General features: G+C 42.0%; 1 protein-coding gene across 1 annotated transcript in view; it reads right to left on the bottom strand.

Annotated features, from left to right (window-relative positions):
* Positions 1-16686, bottom strand: part of LOC139447306 (cohesin subunit SA-2-like) — a 59914-nt gene that overhangs the window by 24559 nt on the left and 18669 nt on the right. The window contains exons 16-29 of the mRNA XM_071228608.1: positions 16062-16151; positions 15261-15320; positions 14053-14196; positions 13546-13616; positions 12906-12993; positions 11906-11986; positions 10057-10149; positions 9222-9375; positions 8904-9037; positions 7243-7344; positions 6277-6345; positions 5547-5623; positions 4053-4181; positions 2453-2640 (exon numbers count right to left, since the gene is read on the bottom strand). Of these exons, the coding sequence (XP_071084709.1) occupies positions 2453-2640; positions 4053-4181; positions 5547-5623; positions 6277-6345; positions 7243-7344; positions 8904-9037; positions 9222-9375; positions 10057-10149; positions 11906-11986; positions 12906-12993; positions 13546-13616; positions 14053-14196; positions 15261-15320; positions 16062-16151 (1480 nt within the window). The remainder of the gene's footprint in view (positions 1-2452; positions 2641-4052; positions 4182-5546; positions 5624-6276; positions 6346-7242; positions 7345-8903; positions 9038-9221; positions 9376-10056; positions 10150-11905; positions 11987-12905; positions 12994-13545; positions 13617-14052; positions 14197-15260; positions 15321-16061; positions 16152-16686) is intronic.

Genomic DNA, 16686 nt, shown 5'->3' with positions numbered 1-16686 from the left:
TTCCTTCTATGCCTCCCCTATGGACCAATCAGATTTCATCTCTTGTATCACTTGCATCTGCTTCAAACAAAATGGTAGCGCCCAGTCAAGACGATCTGATCGATAATCAAGATCCATATTGTGATAAACAGGTCTTATGCATCAAATCACATGAGCACGTTGATTAAAAACATAAAAAGATTTGGAAAATATCTTTTGACAACGAGTTCGCAGTGCACATGCTTTGCAAATCCTGCAATCGACTGAAATCTGCATGATAGTTTATGAACCGGAATTCGATTTCGGTGTGCGATCTTGATTGGACTATGCATAAACTCGCTAGTCCAGCCAAAATGTAACTCCATAATACCAGCCTAGTTCGGCAAGGGTGAAAACTGGACTTTTAAAGTCAGTTAACTCACTTGCCTCAGGAAGATGTCTTATTTTGAATAGCAACTGAGAGAATGAGTATCAACTCCAATCCAAATCAATACAAGACCGATAAGAAATATACTAGACTCAGGCTTCGGACGAGTGGCTAACATCACAGACTGTAAATGTGTTACCATATCAATCTAAATCGATGACATTCATGATGAAAATAAAATGCCACTACCCTCTCATTCAAGCCAACAGCAGAGCTGTGGGAAAATATGACAATGTGTTTTGAATAATGTGTGTGTGCCTGTTAGGGCTGTTAAGATTAACTCGCGTATTCGGTGAATCGAACCGTATCCATTCATGAATTGAATTCATTATTCCTTGCCACTAGAATCGAATATTTCTGAAAATGAAATGTGCAATTGCATACCCTGTACCTAAAAAATATCCACAACTACTTACATGCATAATTAAGAACATATTATCATGATTATATGCATAGATGTCTTCAAAAACAACATTCCTATTTAATTTGACGGTATTGTGGTCACTGGTCATTGTCGCATTTGATCAGATACCAGTATTGGGATAAGTGCAGTACATAAATGTATAATATTTTAATAATTAACAAAACCATGTCAAATAATTTATGTTATTGTTTCACAGAATATAACAAATAATACATCAACTGCTGACTTGTTATTGTATTCGTGAATTGATATTCGTATTCGTTACCCTATATTCATGATACGAATCCTATTCGCCTCATGTTGTATTCGTTGCTGCCCTAGTGCCAGTGTTTGTCAGTGAGTGAATTTGGTTTAACACTGCTCTGAACAGTATTTCAGAAATATCCCAGTATGTAAGCTTAACAAAGGAGGAAAGCCAAAAGTGCAGCAGATCTTCGAAGATTATCACAGGTGAGGTGAGGTGAAATGGGGTTTAACGTCGCGTACAAGAATATTGCACTTATTTAGCGACGTGCATGCACGTGTGTGTGTTTGTTTGGCTGCTTGTACTAGTCCGGAATGATGCCGATTTATAGTGCTAGCTCACTGAGATACCATGCCGCAGTTTATCATGAGTACCCCACTCAGACACAGTATACTGACGCTGAGCCGACCAGTCCTTATTTTAGCCCCTTAATCACGAGCGCCAGACAGGGTAACAACAAGTACCATCTTTAAATGTCTTTAGGTATGAAGCTGTACCACTAGACCATGGAGGCGGTCTATTACCACAGGTGTATGAGCAGGTACCAGTGTTGTATTGACACCCTAAGGATCATACAGGTGTATGTTGGAACTTTCTCTCAATAAGGAAACAATAAAAATGCTTTATTTACTTTTTAGTTCCTTTTGCACTGAATTCAAATGAAAACATTAACAGTCTGACTCAAAACATAATCACTGCAAGCCAGACACAGAGACTGTTCTATCAAACATGCACTGCAAAATATTCGGAAAGTCAAAATAGCAAATTAGGTTTCGATGGAAAGGACTTCATTGGAACGAGTAATTTCATCATATATTTACAGTTTTACATAAAATGAACAGTTGTAAAATAATTTTAATTTTTTTAAAATTTCATATATGAACAAATAGAACTGTGTCGTCATAACTTTTGGAAACCCTCCCCCCACCCAACAAAGCACAAAACTAAAAAAAAACAGCCACTCTCATGCTCTAAATTAGTAGTTAGTAATTTAACTACTATTGCCTTCACAAAATAATTCTAGTTTGCAAAAAACAAACACGATAAACAAACAAAACTAATCGATTAATTTAACTTGTCAGTGAAATAGACTATTAATATGCAGGTCTGTTGAAACTATCCTAGATTGTTACTCTCTATGTATGCTGATTAATTCCACACACACCCCTAGACAAAACATCGGCAAATATTTTGAAATCAACTGAAAGCAACAATCTTGTAAATAAAAATACTTGGCGAACCATGGTGCATTTTAATCCAGCTGAGCAAGCGACCATACAGACAACACAGGGTACGACAGCTCTCAGCCACTGACATGCGACGACGCTGACCTCAAGCGCGGCCAAAGCGGCATGCCAAGTACCATAATCTGGGATACCTTTCGGCTGGGACCCACCATCTTGTTTCCGCTTGCCGTAGCGGCGTTTCGTGGCCTCCTTCAGTGTGATGGGGTTAATTTCCCCCTCGCCCTGCACCAGACTGTTTCGGTACGTCAGCAGCGGCTGCCATTCCTCGCTTCCGCTCACCGGCATGCCCTGCGGCAACTGTTTGTCCAGATACTGAACCCTGTGAGAGGAAACAATATAAAAGGTGAGCTACTGAACACTGGAATTATCATACCTCCATGTCTGAATGATGAGATCTGATTGGTCAAAGTAATCTTGTTAAAATACTATGTATTATGCCTTGGAGAGAAAACAAATTTCTCAGTGGGTGAGTAAATCCCTTATACCCCGCCATGAGCGAAACAGGCTGCATGTGGATTTCTGAAAGGCAGAATAAATCCTTTATACCCCAACATGAGCAAAACAGGCTGCACGTGGATTTCTGACAGGCAGAATAAATCCCTTATACCCCGCCACGAACAAAAAACAGGTTACACGTGAGATTTCTGTTATGCAGAATAAATCACTTATACCCCGCAAAATGGAGCACACATTTTCCGAGTCAACGAAAGTCATGTGACATAGCACAAGCTAACCTCTGCTCAAACAAACAGATGTCATTACAACGTCATATTATGAGTGGGTGAGTATGATTTTACACCGCTTTTAGCAATATTCCAGCAATATCACGGCGGGGGACACCAGCAATGGGCTTCACACATTGTACCCATGCAACGTCATATTAAAACATGTCAGTAAGATAAATTCGTTGTAGCAGGATGAGGGGTACAAAACCTCACATGGGACACATTAAACCCCATGTACCCCTCGTGATCCTGCTACAACTTATATCGTGCCACATCAGCACCCGGTGTTAAGATTACTACTAATCACAAGACAAGTGAAAATTAGGACAAAGAGTTAACTCGCCAAATCTGGTTGTTTCACATAAACCACATCAGGGATTTCTTTGTTTGTTTGTTTGATTGTTTGTTGTTTAACGCCGCACTCAGCATAATAGAGTCTGCACCAGACAACCCTGTGATTGACATCATGAGCATCTATCCACGCGATTGGGATCGAACCACCCTGACCACCCGATTCCCGTTAGTCGCCTTTTACGGCAAGTATGGGTGGCTGAAGACCTATTCTACCCCGGAATCTTCCTGGGTCTCTCCAGGGAAGTGACATTGGCACAGATCATGGAGTTCTACCCTGAAGATGAGTGAGTGAGTGAGTGAGTGAGTGAGTGAGTGAGTGAGTGAGTGAGTGAGTGAGTGAGTGAGTGAGTTGGGTTAAAGCCGCTTTAACAGTATTACAGTTATATCGCGGCCTGTCAGCTTAATGTGGGAGGAAAGCCCAAAGTGATGCAGGTCTCAGATGTTTACCACTTCGGTGAAACCCACAAGCACGACGGGTATGTTGCTGACAAACCTAGAAACATAATCGGGGCGAACCGGGATTCGAATCCACAATCATAGGCTTCTGGCGTGCCCAAGGGACGCAACTCTGCACAGCAAATCGCGGCGCCTTAGACGACTGGGCCACCTGTGCCCACCTACCCTGAAGATGAACTCAGCAGGCAATACTTACACTGTTTTCTTGTCCTGTTTCATCAGCTTGTTGGTGAATTCACACAGGACTTCAAGGAAGGCAATGTTGTGAGGGGCGTCGGCAGGGTCCCGCCCCTCTTGGCTCAGTAGACTGAAGATGATCCCCTCCCTGCACAGAAAGTTAAGGGAGTGAGTGTGTGCGTGCAATAACTATTTCCATAAATAAACTTGATTTGTATCTGTTTTCCTTGAATAAGGTTTAATAATTCCTGCAAATAAAGTTGAAATGACCCTCGCCTCGATCGAGCTGACACGGTAAAACAATCAACATCTGTGAGTAGAGAGCCGGAAGTACCAGTAAGCATTTGCATATTGCACATGTGACCTAACATGTGATAACCGGTGAAGCTGAAATCAATTCCCGTTGTTTTTACAGTTGTATTAACAACTGTTGGAGACGGTGTGTATAAATGATTTTGGAATAAACACGCTGAATGTGAGGCAAACATAAGCCTAGTTAGTTACAACATAGTTAATTGGCGATTAAATTACTCACCATTGTCTCTTATATATTATTACTTCAGAAATTAATTTTATTTTACAGGCACCAATTTGGTGTCGTACCGTGTAAACACAAAATGGCAACGTGTGCTGGAGTTACGCATGCGACCAATCATCGTAGAATAAACAACGCAAGATAAACATATTTTTATTGCATATATAAGGTTTGTGTGTGCACTTGTGATGTGCTTCATTCCAGGACGCTTTATACACGGAGTATAGGATTTTGGGTTGATTTTAAAGGCGTGTACAGGGGGGTCGTCTTATACGTGGGGTCGCCTTATACACAGCGATATACGGTAAGTGAAGGAGAGAGTTGGTTAATACCTGACTCGGGAATATTCCAGCTGTATGACCGCAGTCTGTACTGACAATTCAATGATTGAGGCTGTCAGGGTACATTGACATGCCATCAAACCACCTTATCCATGAGATACCTCTTAAGACCAGGTGAGTGAGTGAGTGGGTATTGGGTGAGTGAGTGAGTGGTAGGAGGGGTGAATGATTTAGAAGAAAAATAATGGTGTTAATAATGTGTGTCATGTTTTGGCAGCTATCTCTTTCTGCACATATTCTCTTTGTTTGTTTTGTTGTTTAACACTGCACAGCAATATTCCAGCTATATGATGGCGGTCTGTAAATAATCAAGTCTGGACCAGACAATTCAGTGATTGACATCATGAGCATCGATCCACGCAATTGGGATACAAAGACAAGCATCAACCAAGTCAGCCAGCCTAACCACCTGATCCCGTCAGTCGCCCCTTACAACAAGCAAAGCCGCCTTTTACGGCAAGCATGGGTTGCTGAAGACCTATTCTAACACCGATCTTCACGGGTTCTGAAAATATTCAAATACTTTGCGTGAGTGGGTTGTTATTCAAAACATGTGGTGTCACCATGGGCAGGTGACTTAGTTCAAACGTGCCTCTGTTCATCCAATATGTGAGTGGATGCAGAAACACTCCCTCACCTGTGCATGGCGGCAACAGCTTCTCGGTTTTTAACTTGATCCAGACCAAAAGACAACGCAAATCTTCTCGCCAATTCCTGAAAACACATTCAATAACTTTTGGCATCGGAGCATAAACTTAAATGTATATCTGAATGAATCTTCTCAAAATCCTGTCAAAGTTTGGTTTGGTTTGTTTGTTGTTTAACGCCGCACTCAGCAATATTCCAGCTGTATGACGGCGGTCTGTAAATAATCAAGTCTGGACCAGGCAATCCTATGATTGACATGAGCATCGATCCACGCAATTGGGAGCCTGGCTAAAAGCACAAGGCCCCACCATAGAATTATCCCAGAGTGAATGAGTGAGTGAGTATAGTTCTACACCGATTCAAGCCAGACAGTGCTCCAGCAATATCATGGCAGGGGGACAAGAGAAATGGGCTTCTCGTATTGTACCCATGTCATCAAACCCAGTCTTCGGAGTGATGAGCAAAAGCTTTAACCACTAGGCAACCCCACCGCCCGCTTAACCATAGTAATATGAAAGAAACGTGTCATGCCATAACAGATGAATATAGTAATAAAAAATCGGGTGGTGCTTAACTTTTAATGAGTAGTATACACCAAATGTCACCTATTTTAGAAACGTCTAGTGTCTCTGTCAGTGGGCCATAGTACGATGGCCAATCAAAGCTCAGACCTAGAGGTATCTCCTGACCATTCACACTTGCCCTCAAGGGAGTCTCACCTTTATAGACTGGAACGCATCCGATGACCTCTCAATCTGGCCCTGCTCCACTTGTAATTCTTTGAAAAGCTAGAAATAAAACATGTTTCATGCATAAGTATCATAACTTTATAGTGTGAGTACCTGTGTTGTGTGCGATGAGTGTTTGTTTGTTTGTTTGTTTGTTGTTTAATGCTGTACTCAGCAATATTCCAGCTATATGACGGCGGTCTGTAAATAATCGAGTCTGGACCAGACAATCCACTGATTGACATCATGAGCATTGATCCACGCAATTGGGATCGGTCAGTGTCAGTGAGTATGGTTTTACGCCGCTTTTGGCAATATTCCAGCAATATCACCGTATTAAGTGCCCAGTTCCAGTAAGCACCCCCGAACAACTTTTACACCAGTCTGTAAGTAATCTACAAAAGTGCCCGCTACCAAGTCCAAAACAGTCCATATTTTCAACAGATGTTTTACAGAAAACAGCAGAGCAGGACGGATATATTATTGCCTTGAAACTAATATCGATAAAGTTTAAGTTGCATCAACAATTGAACTAAGTTTCTTCTCTATGGTTTGAAAAAAACCCACCTTTGTCAATTTTCAAAGCGCAAAGGTGATTATTACAGCGAAAACCATAATCAACACTGGACCAGACAAACCAGTGATGGATAATTAGATTAACGTCCAATGATCACTTGCTGTTGTCAAGTACTATTACGTAAGATCTATTCCAAAACGTGATCACCTGTTGTCAAAATACTACTAGTTGAGTGTGTGATAGTAGGTTTTATGCCAAACTGAACAGTGCTTCAGTGGAAAGCCCAAAGTTTTTGAAAGTCATTGGCCACTTTGGTGAACTCAACAAGCATGGGAATCATATGTGAGGGAGTGGATTCTGGCACAGCTAAGGGAGACAACTCTCTACAATGAGTTGCATCCCCTTTCATATGACGTAGAGAGACATTTATGTTATTTCACCTGTGTTAGACTGAGGGCCAGTGTTTTGGCTGTTGTGATCTTGTTGATTTCTCTGGCTTTGCTCAACGTGGCCTTGATGATGTCTCCGTAATCATTGTAGAACTGGAAACAAGATCATATTAATTCTTAAGCTGTAAGAAATCATCGGTCCTTCATTGGTCTATAGGACACAATACTGATTTGCAGTAAGCATCTTGAAGTGCAGTGATTGCAGAGACCATCTGTTGTCACGATGGTGGGCGAGTGAGTATGAGTGAGTGAGTCTGGTGTCACGCCGCTTTTAGCAATATTCCTGCAATATCACGGCGGGGGACACCAGAAATGAGCTTCACACATTGTACCCATGTCGGGAATCGAACCCGGGTCTTCCGTGTGACGAGCGAACGCTTTAACCATTAGGCTACCCTACCGCCCACTGATGGTGGGTGATATTTTGTCCACTTTTACACTGCATTGTACATCAAAACATCATTGAGTGAGTGAGTTGGGTTAAACGCCGCTTTCAATAGTATTCCAGTTATATCGTGGTGTGTCAGCTTAATGTGGGAGGAAAGCCCGAAGTGATGCAGGTCTCAGACGTTTACCACTTCGGTGAAACCTACGAGCACGGTTATGGTGCTGACAAACCTAGAAACATAATCAGGGCGAACCGGGATTTGAACCCACAATCATAGGTTTCTGCCCAAGGAACGCAACTCTGCACAGCGAATCGCGGCACCTTAGACGACTGGGCCACCCGTGCCCCCCAAAACATCATTGACTAATATTATTTGTTTGTTTGTTTATTGTTCAACACCATGTCTGGCAAGGCAAACCTACTCCCGACAGCATGAAAAGCGAACATGCCGTTGATTGTGACATGCACATGTTGTGAACACCCAGTGCCCTTTCACACGAACAGAATAATGGGATATTTTTCTGCCAGGAACTCCCAACATTTTTTGTTGTTGTTTAGTTCAGATGGTATGTTGATATTTTCTTGTATTACTTTGATTTAAGGCAAGATTACATGAATTTGTGTTTGTTGTTCAATGCCGCACTATATGACAGCAGTCTGTAAACAATCAATTCTGGACCAGGTAATCCAGTGATGGACATCATGAGCATCGATCTTCGCAATTTGGATACGATGACAAGCATCAATCAAGTCAGCGAGCCTGACCACCTGATCTCATTAGTCACGTCTTATGACAAACATAGTCACCTGTTATGGCAAACGTGGATTGCTGTAGACCTATTCTCTACCCATCTCTTCACGAGTCTCATTGACCAATAACATTCATGTACCTTAAATGTAGGGTGAGTGAGTTGGGTTTTAACGCCGCTTTTAACAGTATTCCAGTTATATCACAGTGTGTCAGATTAATGTGGGAGGAAAGCTTGAAGTGATGCAGGTCTCAGACGTTTACCACTTCGGTGAAACCCACGAGCACGGGTATGGTGCTGATAAAGCTAGAAACATAATCGGGGCAAACCGGGATTCGAACCCACAATCATAGGTTTCTGGCGTGCCCAAGGGACGCAACTCTGTACAGCGAATCGCAGGGCCTTCGACGACTGGGCCACCCGTGCCCCCTTTAAATGTAGGGTAAGACAGCAGAAGTGATCTAGAACAGAAAGTCATTTTCAATTTAATAAGTTTAATCGTCTTCCGAACGTACCTTCATATAGTGCTTGAACATGTCGGCGCCTACTTTGATGGAGACGATGTTGTAGACGATGAGCTTACAGAAACAGGCCAGGAAGTTCCTTCTCTTGTGGAGCTCCTCAATCTTCACATTCTCATCAACATCGTCTGGAATCAAATTAAATACTCCCATAACAGCCTTAGAAATGCGTTTTTTTAAAATTTGTTTGTTGTTTAACACCGCACTCAGCAATATTCCAGCTATATGTCGGTGAACCCAAAATATTACAAATACAAAATTTTTAAATAAGGCAGGTAGGTAGCCCTTTGGCTTAACAAGTCTCTCACTGACCATCATCATCCTCTACAAAGACTTTCTCGGACAGGAAGTTGCTCAGATGGAGATGCATGTTCTTGTCTGGCTCGAACACGAGTGGTTTCATTACTGCGTTTTCTCCCAAGTGCTTGCTGAACACAACGAGCAGGTCACAGATTGTCACATACGCCTGAAATAACAATCAAGAATATGTGACGGCAAAACCGAAAAACCCAAATCTATTTCATTCGTACATGACAAATTCTATTCAAGTGTCGAAACAAATAAATTCAGAAGTATTAACATGGCATTTAGTTACATAAAACAAAATTCAATTGTTGTTTGTTTGCTGTTTAACGCCATACTCAGTAATATTCCAGCTATATGATGGATGTCTGTAAATAATCGAGTCTGGACCAGACAATCCAGTGACTGACATCATGAGCATCGATCATTGAAATTGAGCTACAATGACATGCATCAACAAAGTCAGCAAGCCTGACCACCCGATCCCGTTAGTCGCCTCTTACGACAAGCATAGTCGCCTTTTATGGCAAGCATGGGTTGCTGAAGACCTATTCTACCCCGAATCTTCAACTGTCTAAAACTAAACTGAACATTACAGCCTTTTCTTCACTGTACCTGTTTAAGTGAAACACAAGTCACCTCTACAAAACCAGAACAGTAATAATATATTATATATTAATATGAGTTGGAAAACTATTAACACCAATTTTGGAAATATTCCTGACATTTGCTGCAGACCTTGCCCAAAAATCAGCCCCTGAGCAGGTCTAGATAAAACCCTTCGATATTTCAGTGTCTGACATTTGACAAACTCTTCCCTATGCCCAGCAGTGGGTTGACGTACCTCCTCATTGACTTTGGACAGTTGATGAAACATGAGATCGTGACAGTTCTTCATCAGCTCGTTCAAACGTCGCTTCAGCAACTTCATCAGTTCCTGCGGGTCGAATGATTTACCTTTAGGTTGTTGGTTGGTTAGCCTTGTTTGGTTGGTTTGTTGTTTAACGCCTCCTCAGCAATATTCCAGCTATATGACGGTGGTCTGTAAATACTCGAGTCTGGACCAGATAATCCAATGATTGATATCACAGCATCGATCCACACAATTGGGATCGATGACATGAAACAACCAAGTCAGCGAGCCTGACCACCGGATCTCGTTAGTACTTTTTACGACAAGCATAGTCACCTTTTACGGCAAGCATGGGTTGCTGAAGACCTATTCTAACCCGGATCTTCACGGGTCGCATTATATAGGGGATAATATATATCCACATGTATTTTGATAACAAAGAAATCAACTCATTACACGACAAGCCTCAGAATATTAAAATTCTATTGACTCATGATGATATATTTGATTTGAAAAGACATTCAGGGCCCGTATGCACAAAGCGATCTTAGCACTGAGACTATTGAAAGCCTATGCTAAAGTATGGGAGTTACGATCATCTTAGTGCTAAGATTGCTTTGTGTAAGTGGGTCCAGGTCAGATTCTCTATATAACATGCCATAGGCGGAGATCCAGAGGACCCCCCCTTATCCCCCCATCACTCTTGAAAACCAAAAGTAGCATGTTGTAGGCATTAAAACTGATGAGAGAGGCTTTGGATATTTTGGACCACTCCCTTTTAAAAATGCTGCATCGACCCATGTACGAGACACTCAGCAACATTCCAGCAACCTGTGAATAATTGAACTGCACAGGACAATGTCCAGTCTGACCGCTCGATCCACAAGTCGAGCTTAAGTTGCTGGCTGCCACTTTAACCCAGAAACTATTGTATGCCGATTTACCCAAGAATCATTGTCAGGGTGTGCGGTATTACCGGTACACTGGTATATTGTGGTGCAAATCTTCAGCTATACGTATTGCGATATGTTTGTAGCAATATATTGGGGCAAATATAAATAAGTATATTTATGTGTTCCTAATCGAGATGGAAAATAGTATCTTTCTGATACAACTTGCCTCTGATGATCTTTTTATCAATTACTGTGCACACATCGCAACTATCAAGCTCCTCACAGCGATAGCCCATTTGTGGAGCTCTCTATACCGAGAGTATAACAAAGGTGTCACTCGCTGGGAAGGAGCTTGATGGTAACTGACATTAATACAGGGTATAACTCTGATTAACTCCTGAAAATGCAAATTGGCAATATATTGCAATACATATCGCAATACAGGTTAAAGTATGGCATTGCCGCAATTTATCATCCAAAACTGGCTCCCACAGGAGATATCGCTTGGGTGAGATCAAGCGATATCTACATTGTAGATATCGCTGAAATGAAATTGCATCACAATGCTTTGCAGACCATTGTGACATCATTGGTTACCATGGCGTCATAATCAAATGACATCACTAATGGCTCTGCTACTGAAGCTGTTAGCAGTACCTTTTACACTTAAGACACTGCAAACTTTCTACAAACTGACAAAGTTGGAAGAATGATGTTGGATGATAAATAAAATCTCACCCTCGTGTCTTTTGATATCAAATATATCAACACTCGTTGATAAAAGTGGAAAAAATCCTTGGCAAGCCTCAAAGTTTTCCCACTTTTATCAACTGGTGTTGATATATTTGATATCAAAAGACACTCGGGTGAAATTCTCAATATTGCAATACAAAATCCAGGTGAATACACTACCCCAGGAATCAGGGTAGGGACCCTGGGACACTGACCTTGTCTGGATTGTTTTCATCCAGAGCCTGCTGTCCCCACAGTAGATACATGGAACATGTCGACATCGCGCTACAGATGATCTGAAAACATGGCAACAGTGCAAACAAACCATTTTGATAGTATTTCTTCATTATTTGACCTTTTATAACATATTAAAACCTCATTTGATGGAAATATGAAAATTCCTGTCATTAACTTTCAAGTGTATAAATACAATATCTTACTGATGTGGGTAAACAGGCAGACATCTACGCAAATATGTTTTTCTGCTCAATGAAGATGTGTTATTTCAAGTATGGGTAAAATTCAAATTCAGAGTGAAACAAAAGATTCTTTACCCAGGGATGTTCATGCTTAAGCTCAAAATTAGAGAAACCTAATTTCTTTAATCTCCCCACAAAAAAACCAAACATCCCCGATGAGTGAGTGAGTGAGTGAGTGAGGTTTTACGCCGCTTTTAGCAATATTCCAGCAATATCACGGCGGGGGACACCAGAAATAGGCTTCACACATTGTACCCATGTCGGGAATCGAACCCGGGTCTTCTACGTGACAAGCGAACGCTTTAACCACTAGGCTACCCGACCGCCCCCAGTGAGCGAGCGAGTGAGTGAGAGTGAAAGTTGGGTTTAACACCATTTTGAAAAGTATTTCAATAATATTATGGCGTGTCAGCTTGATGTCTGCTTGAACCACCACTTCCTGTTTAACAACAGAGTGAGTGAGTGAGTGAGATGGGTTTAACACCGCTTTTAACAGTATTCCAGTGATATCACGGCGTGTCAGCTTAATGTGGGAGGAAAGCCTGAAGTGTTGCAGGCCTCAGACGTTTACCACTTCGGTGAAACCCATGAGCATGGGTATGGTGCTGACAAACCTAGAAACAAAAATCGCGGCGAACCAGGATCCGAACCCATGACCATTTGATCCATAAAGCCGCCTCTTACGACAAGCATAGGTTGCTGGGGACAAATTCAATCCTGTAAACTATATGCTTACCTCTTCTGGCATGCCTCCGTGTTCGTTGGCCGTCTTAACGATGTGGAACACATCCTCCCAAACATCCCAGCTACTCAGATCATGGCAACTGAAAACAAGTAACTCTTTTACCTCAGGAAACACATAAATCAACACTTGTGGCTGAGTGAGTAAGTTTAACATCACTTTAAGCACTGTTCACAATATCACCAGAAATGATTGATTGCAATAACCATCTCATGTTTGCAAATGTTTTGTTTGTTTGTTGTTCAACGCCGCACTCAGCAATATTCCAGCTATATGACGGCGGTCTGTAAATAATCAAGTCTGGACCAGACAGTCCAGTGATTGACATCATGAGCATCGATCCACGCAATTGATATTGATGACATGCAACAACCAAGTCAGCGAGCCTGACCACCCGATCCCATTAGTCTCCTCTTACGACAAGACTAGCCGCCTTTTATAGCAAGCAGGGAATGACATTTAATTAAAAAAATCATAAAAAAACCTTTTGAGTAAATTACAGAAAACATGGGTAGAACATTTTCTACTAATATGTCCATTTCTTAAAGTACTCAATATAGATGACTGCAAATCAAGATATATTTTCGTCAATTAAATGAAATATTGCTACATAAGATAAGAATTCCAGACTCACCTGTTGAACGCGAACATCCTCTTTAGGCTGGCCGCTAGGGCGAAGGTTTCATCGTCATCTGGCTGCTCCCCCTACAATTAATCAATGACTGTGAACATTGGAGATCGTTGTAAGTTTGTTCATAATAATTGTCAGTGGCAGCAAGTTACTGAAGTGTTGATAAAATGTCAAGGGATGTCATTGGCAGCAAGCGAGTGGAATTTAGAGTTACCTCCCCTGGTTGTAGGCAAACCAAGCTCCTTCCCAGCGCGTGACACCTTCGTTACATTCTTCGTAACATCGCTGCCACCAGTGTGGGCGCGGCCATTACAATTTTGAAATTTGCCCTCTAACCACAAATGTAGTAATGTTCATACTTTTGTTTATGTCTTTGGGAATGCCATCATATTTAATTTTGAAAAGGCTTATGACTGAACATGACTGGTGGCAGTGATAGATATCTATACGAGTTTGCTAGTTTGACTTTGGACTATACATTGCTCATCCAAGAGCCTTATCTGTACCTACCTCTGTGAAATAGTCTTGCAAAGCTTCTCTGAACTTCACAGTGAGACCGTCTATAACAGTCTTTCGCGCCACATCACATTTGCCTGCAACGGCATACTCGTCACTGCAGAAAAACTCGAAGCACTTGGCACACGCCTCCAACACCTGAAACACATGGAACAGGTACCAATCTTCAATCATGTCCAACTTGTGACCTCAAACCATACCTGACTATCAATGGAGTACCCCTCCATCACCTCAAACCATACCTGACTATCAATTGAGTACGCCTCCATCACCTCAAACCATACCTGACTATCAATGAAGTACGCCTCCAACACCTCAAACCATACCTGACTATCAATGAAGTACGCCTCCATCACCTCAAACCATACCTGACTATCAATGGAGTACGCCTCCATCACCTCAAACCATACCTGACTATCAATGGAGTACGCCTCCAACACCTCAAACCATACCTGACTATCAATGGAGTACGCCTCCATCACCTCAAACCATACCTGACTATCAATGGAGTACGCCTCCAACACCTCAAACCATACCTGACTATCAATGGAGTACGCCTCCAACACCTCAAACCATACCTGACTATCAATGGAGTACGCCTCCAACACCTCAAACCATACCTGACTATCAATGGAGTACGCCTCCAACACCTCAAACCATACCTGACTATCAATGGAGTACGCCTCCAACACCTCAAACAATACCTGACTATCAATCATCTATAGCAGATGAGAAAATAACAGCATTCTTCAACAATGTCGATCAAAAGAACCATGTCGAAGTCTCAAGCAGAAGGCATATTATAATTACAAGACATCTACCAAGTGACCTTAAAACACACAGGACTCTAATTCATCCTTAGTGTCGGTTTTATAGTGCTAACCCACTGAGATACCATACCACAGTTTAACATGAATATTCCACTCAAACACAGTATACGGACTCCCAGTCCTTGTTTTATCCCCACATGCCAAGCGACATGCAGGGTAAAAAAAAGTACCATCTTTTAGCATCTTGTTACGACGCAGCCGGAGATCGAACAACCGACGTTCCACTTTCCAGGTAGATGCACTATCCAGTAGACCATAGACTTCGGTTTTTTGTGTGAAATATTTCCAGAATACAATGTCTTGTCTGTGTAAAACCTGAAGATAAACAATTCTTCTACAAAACACTACCATGTTGGAGTTGCCTCCCCTTACCTCAGTATCCGTATGCTTGTCGACTGTTTCTTGAAGGTAACGCAACAACAATTCCAAATGCTGGAACGGAGAGAAACATTGTTCAACAAATGGACAGAAATATTTCATCTTCTCACAAAGCAGTTCTTGTACTTGCCGTAATAAGCGAACAAGAAAATATGCAGTGGGGTTAGTTACAGACTGGTCTCGAGTGGCTGAGTGAGTTGGGTTTAAGGCCGCTTTTAACAGTATTCCAGTTATTTCGCGGCGTGTCAGCTTAACATGGGAGGAAGGCCCGAAGTGATGCAGGTCTCAGACGTTTACCACTTCGGTGAAACCTACAGTGAACCGTGATTCGAACCCACAATCATAGGTTTCTGGAGTGCCCAAGGGACGCAACTCTGCGGCGCCTAAGACGACTGGGCGACCCGTGCCCCCAGATTTGTCTAGAAGTTGGCCCAGGGGCGCATATTCGGGGAAATACAGTATATGACCCAATGGGAGTCTAAAGTGAGGAGACAGCTTTTGGGGAAAAGGCACACTTAAATACAAAAATGCTGACACATAATTCAGACAACAATTTGCACATAACTAAGATAACAATGTACGTTTTACAGCTAAAGTCAATACCTGTTATTTGTTTTTAAACATGTTACCAGTTGATTTAGTTATGTTGTAATATACATTACCATGAATGGTATTCTTCAAAAAGGGTGGAGAGAGAGAGAGAGAGAGAGAGAGAGAGAGAGAGAGAGAGAGAGAGAGAGAGAGGTTGCAATGTTTCTTTTCTTGTGAAAACAGAGAGAAATATTTGCAAGTAACCTTTTCTTGCCGACTTGATGTGTAGATGTCAAGGTCGAAGTACTGGGGGATGAGGAGGAGGTTGGCCACTTTCTCCGGGTCCATCAGGTACTGAAAGTACAGGGATGAATTAACAACAACAACAACGTTTGTTATGCGCCTAACTCCATACACATAACGTTCACTTATACATAGCAATGTGCATGCATGTGTGTGTGTGGTTGTACTAGTCCGTATAAATGCTGGTTTTTATAGTACAAGCCCACTGACTGCACTGATGTTGCAGTATAACATGGATAACCCACGGCACGACAATATACTGACTCTGAGCCAAACAGTCCTTGTTTTATCCCCTTATTGACGAGCGCCAGGCAGGGTAATAACAAGTATCATCAGTTAACAAGACAACTATTATCCTCAAAATAGCTGTCCAATCAAATTACACCCATGAGCGAAAGCTTTACTGATAAGAGTGAAGAAAATGGTGACATCACTTCCGAGTGAGTGAGTGAGTGAGTGAGTGAGTGAGTAAGTTTGATTTTAAGCCGCTTTAAGACATATTCGAGCAATATCACGGCGGGGGACACCAGAAATGGGCTTCACACATTGTACCCACCTCGGGAATCGAACCCTGGTCTTCAGCGTG

This window comes from Haliotis cracherodii, unplaced genomic scaffold (genome assembly GCF_022045235.1).
Source record: "Haliotis cracherodii isolate W230 unplaced genomic scaffold, xgHalCrac1.p SCAF_7, whole genome shotgun sequence".
NCBI classification, from domain to species: Eukaryota; Metazoa; Mollusca; class Gastropoda; order Lepetellida; family Haliotidae; genus Haliotis; species Haliotis cracherodii.
The sequence above is the reverse complement of the archived record's forward strand: the minus strand, read 5'-3'. Positions and strand labels throughout refer to the sequence as shown.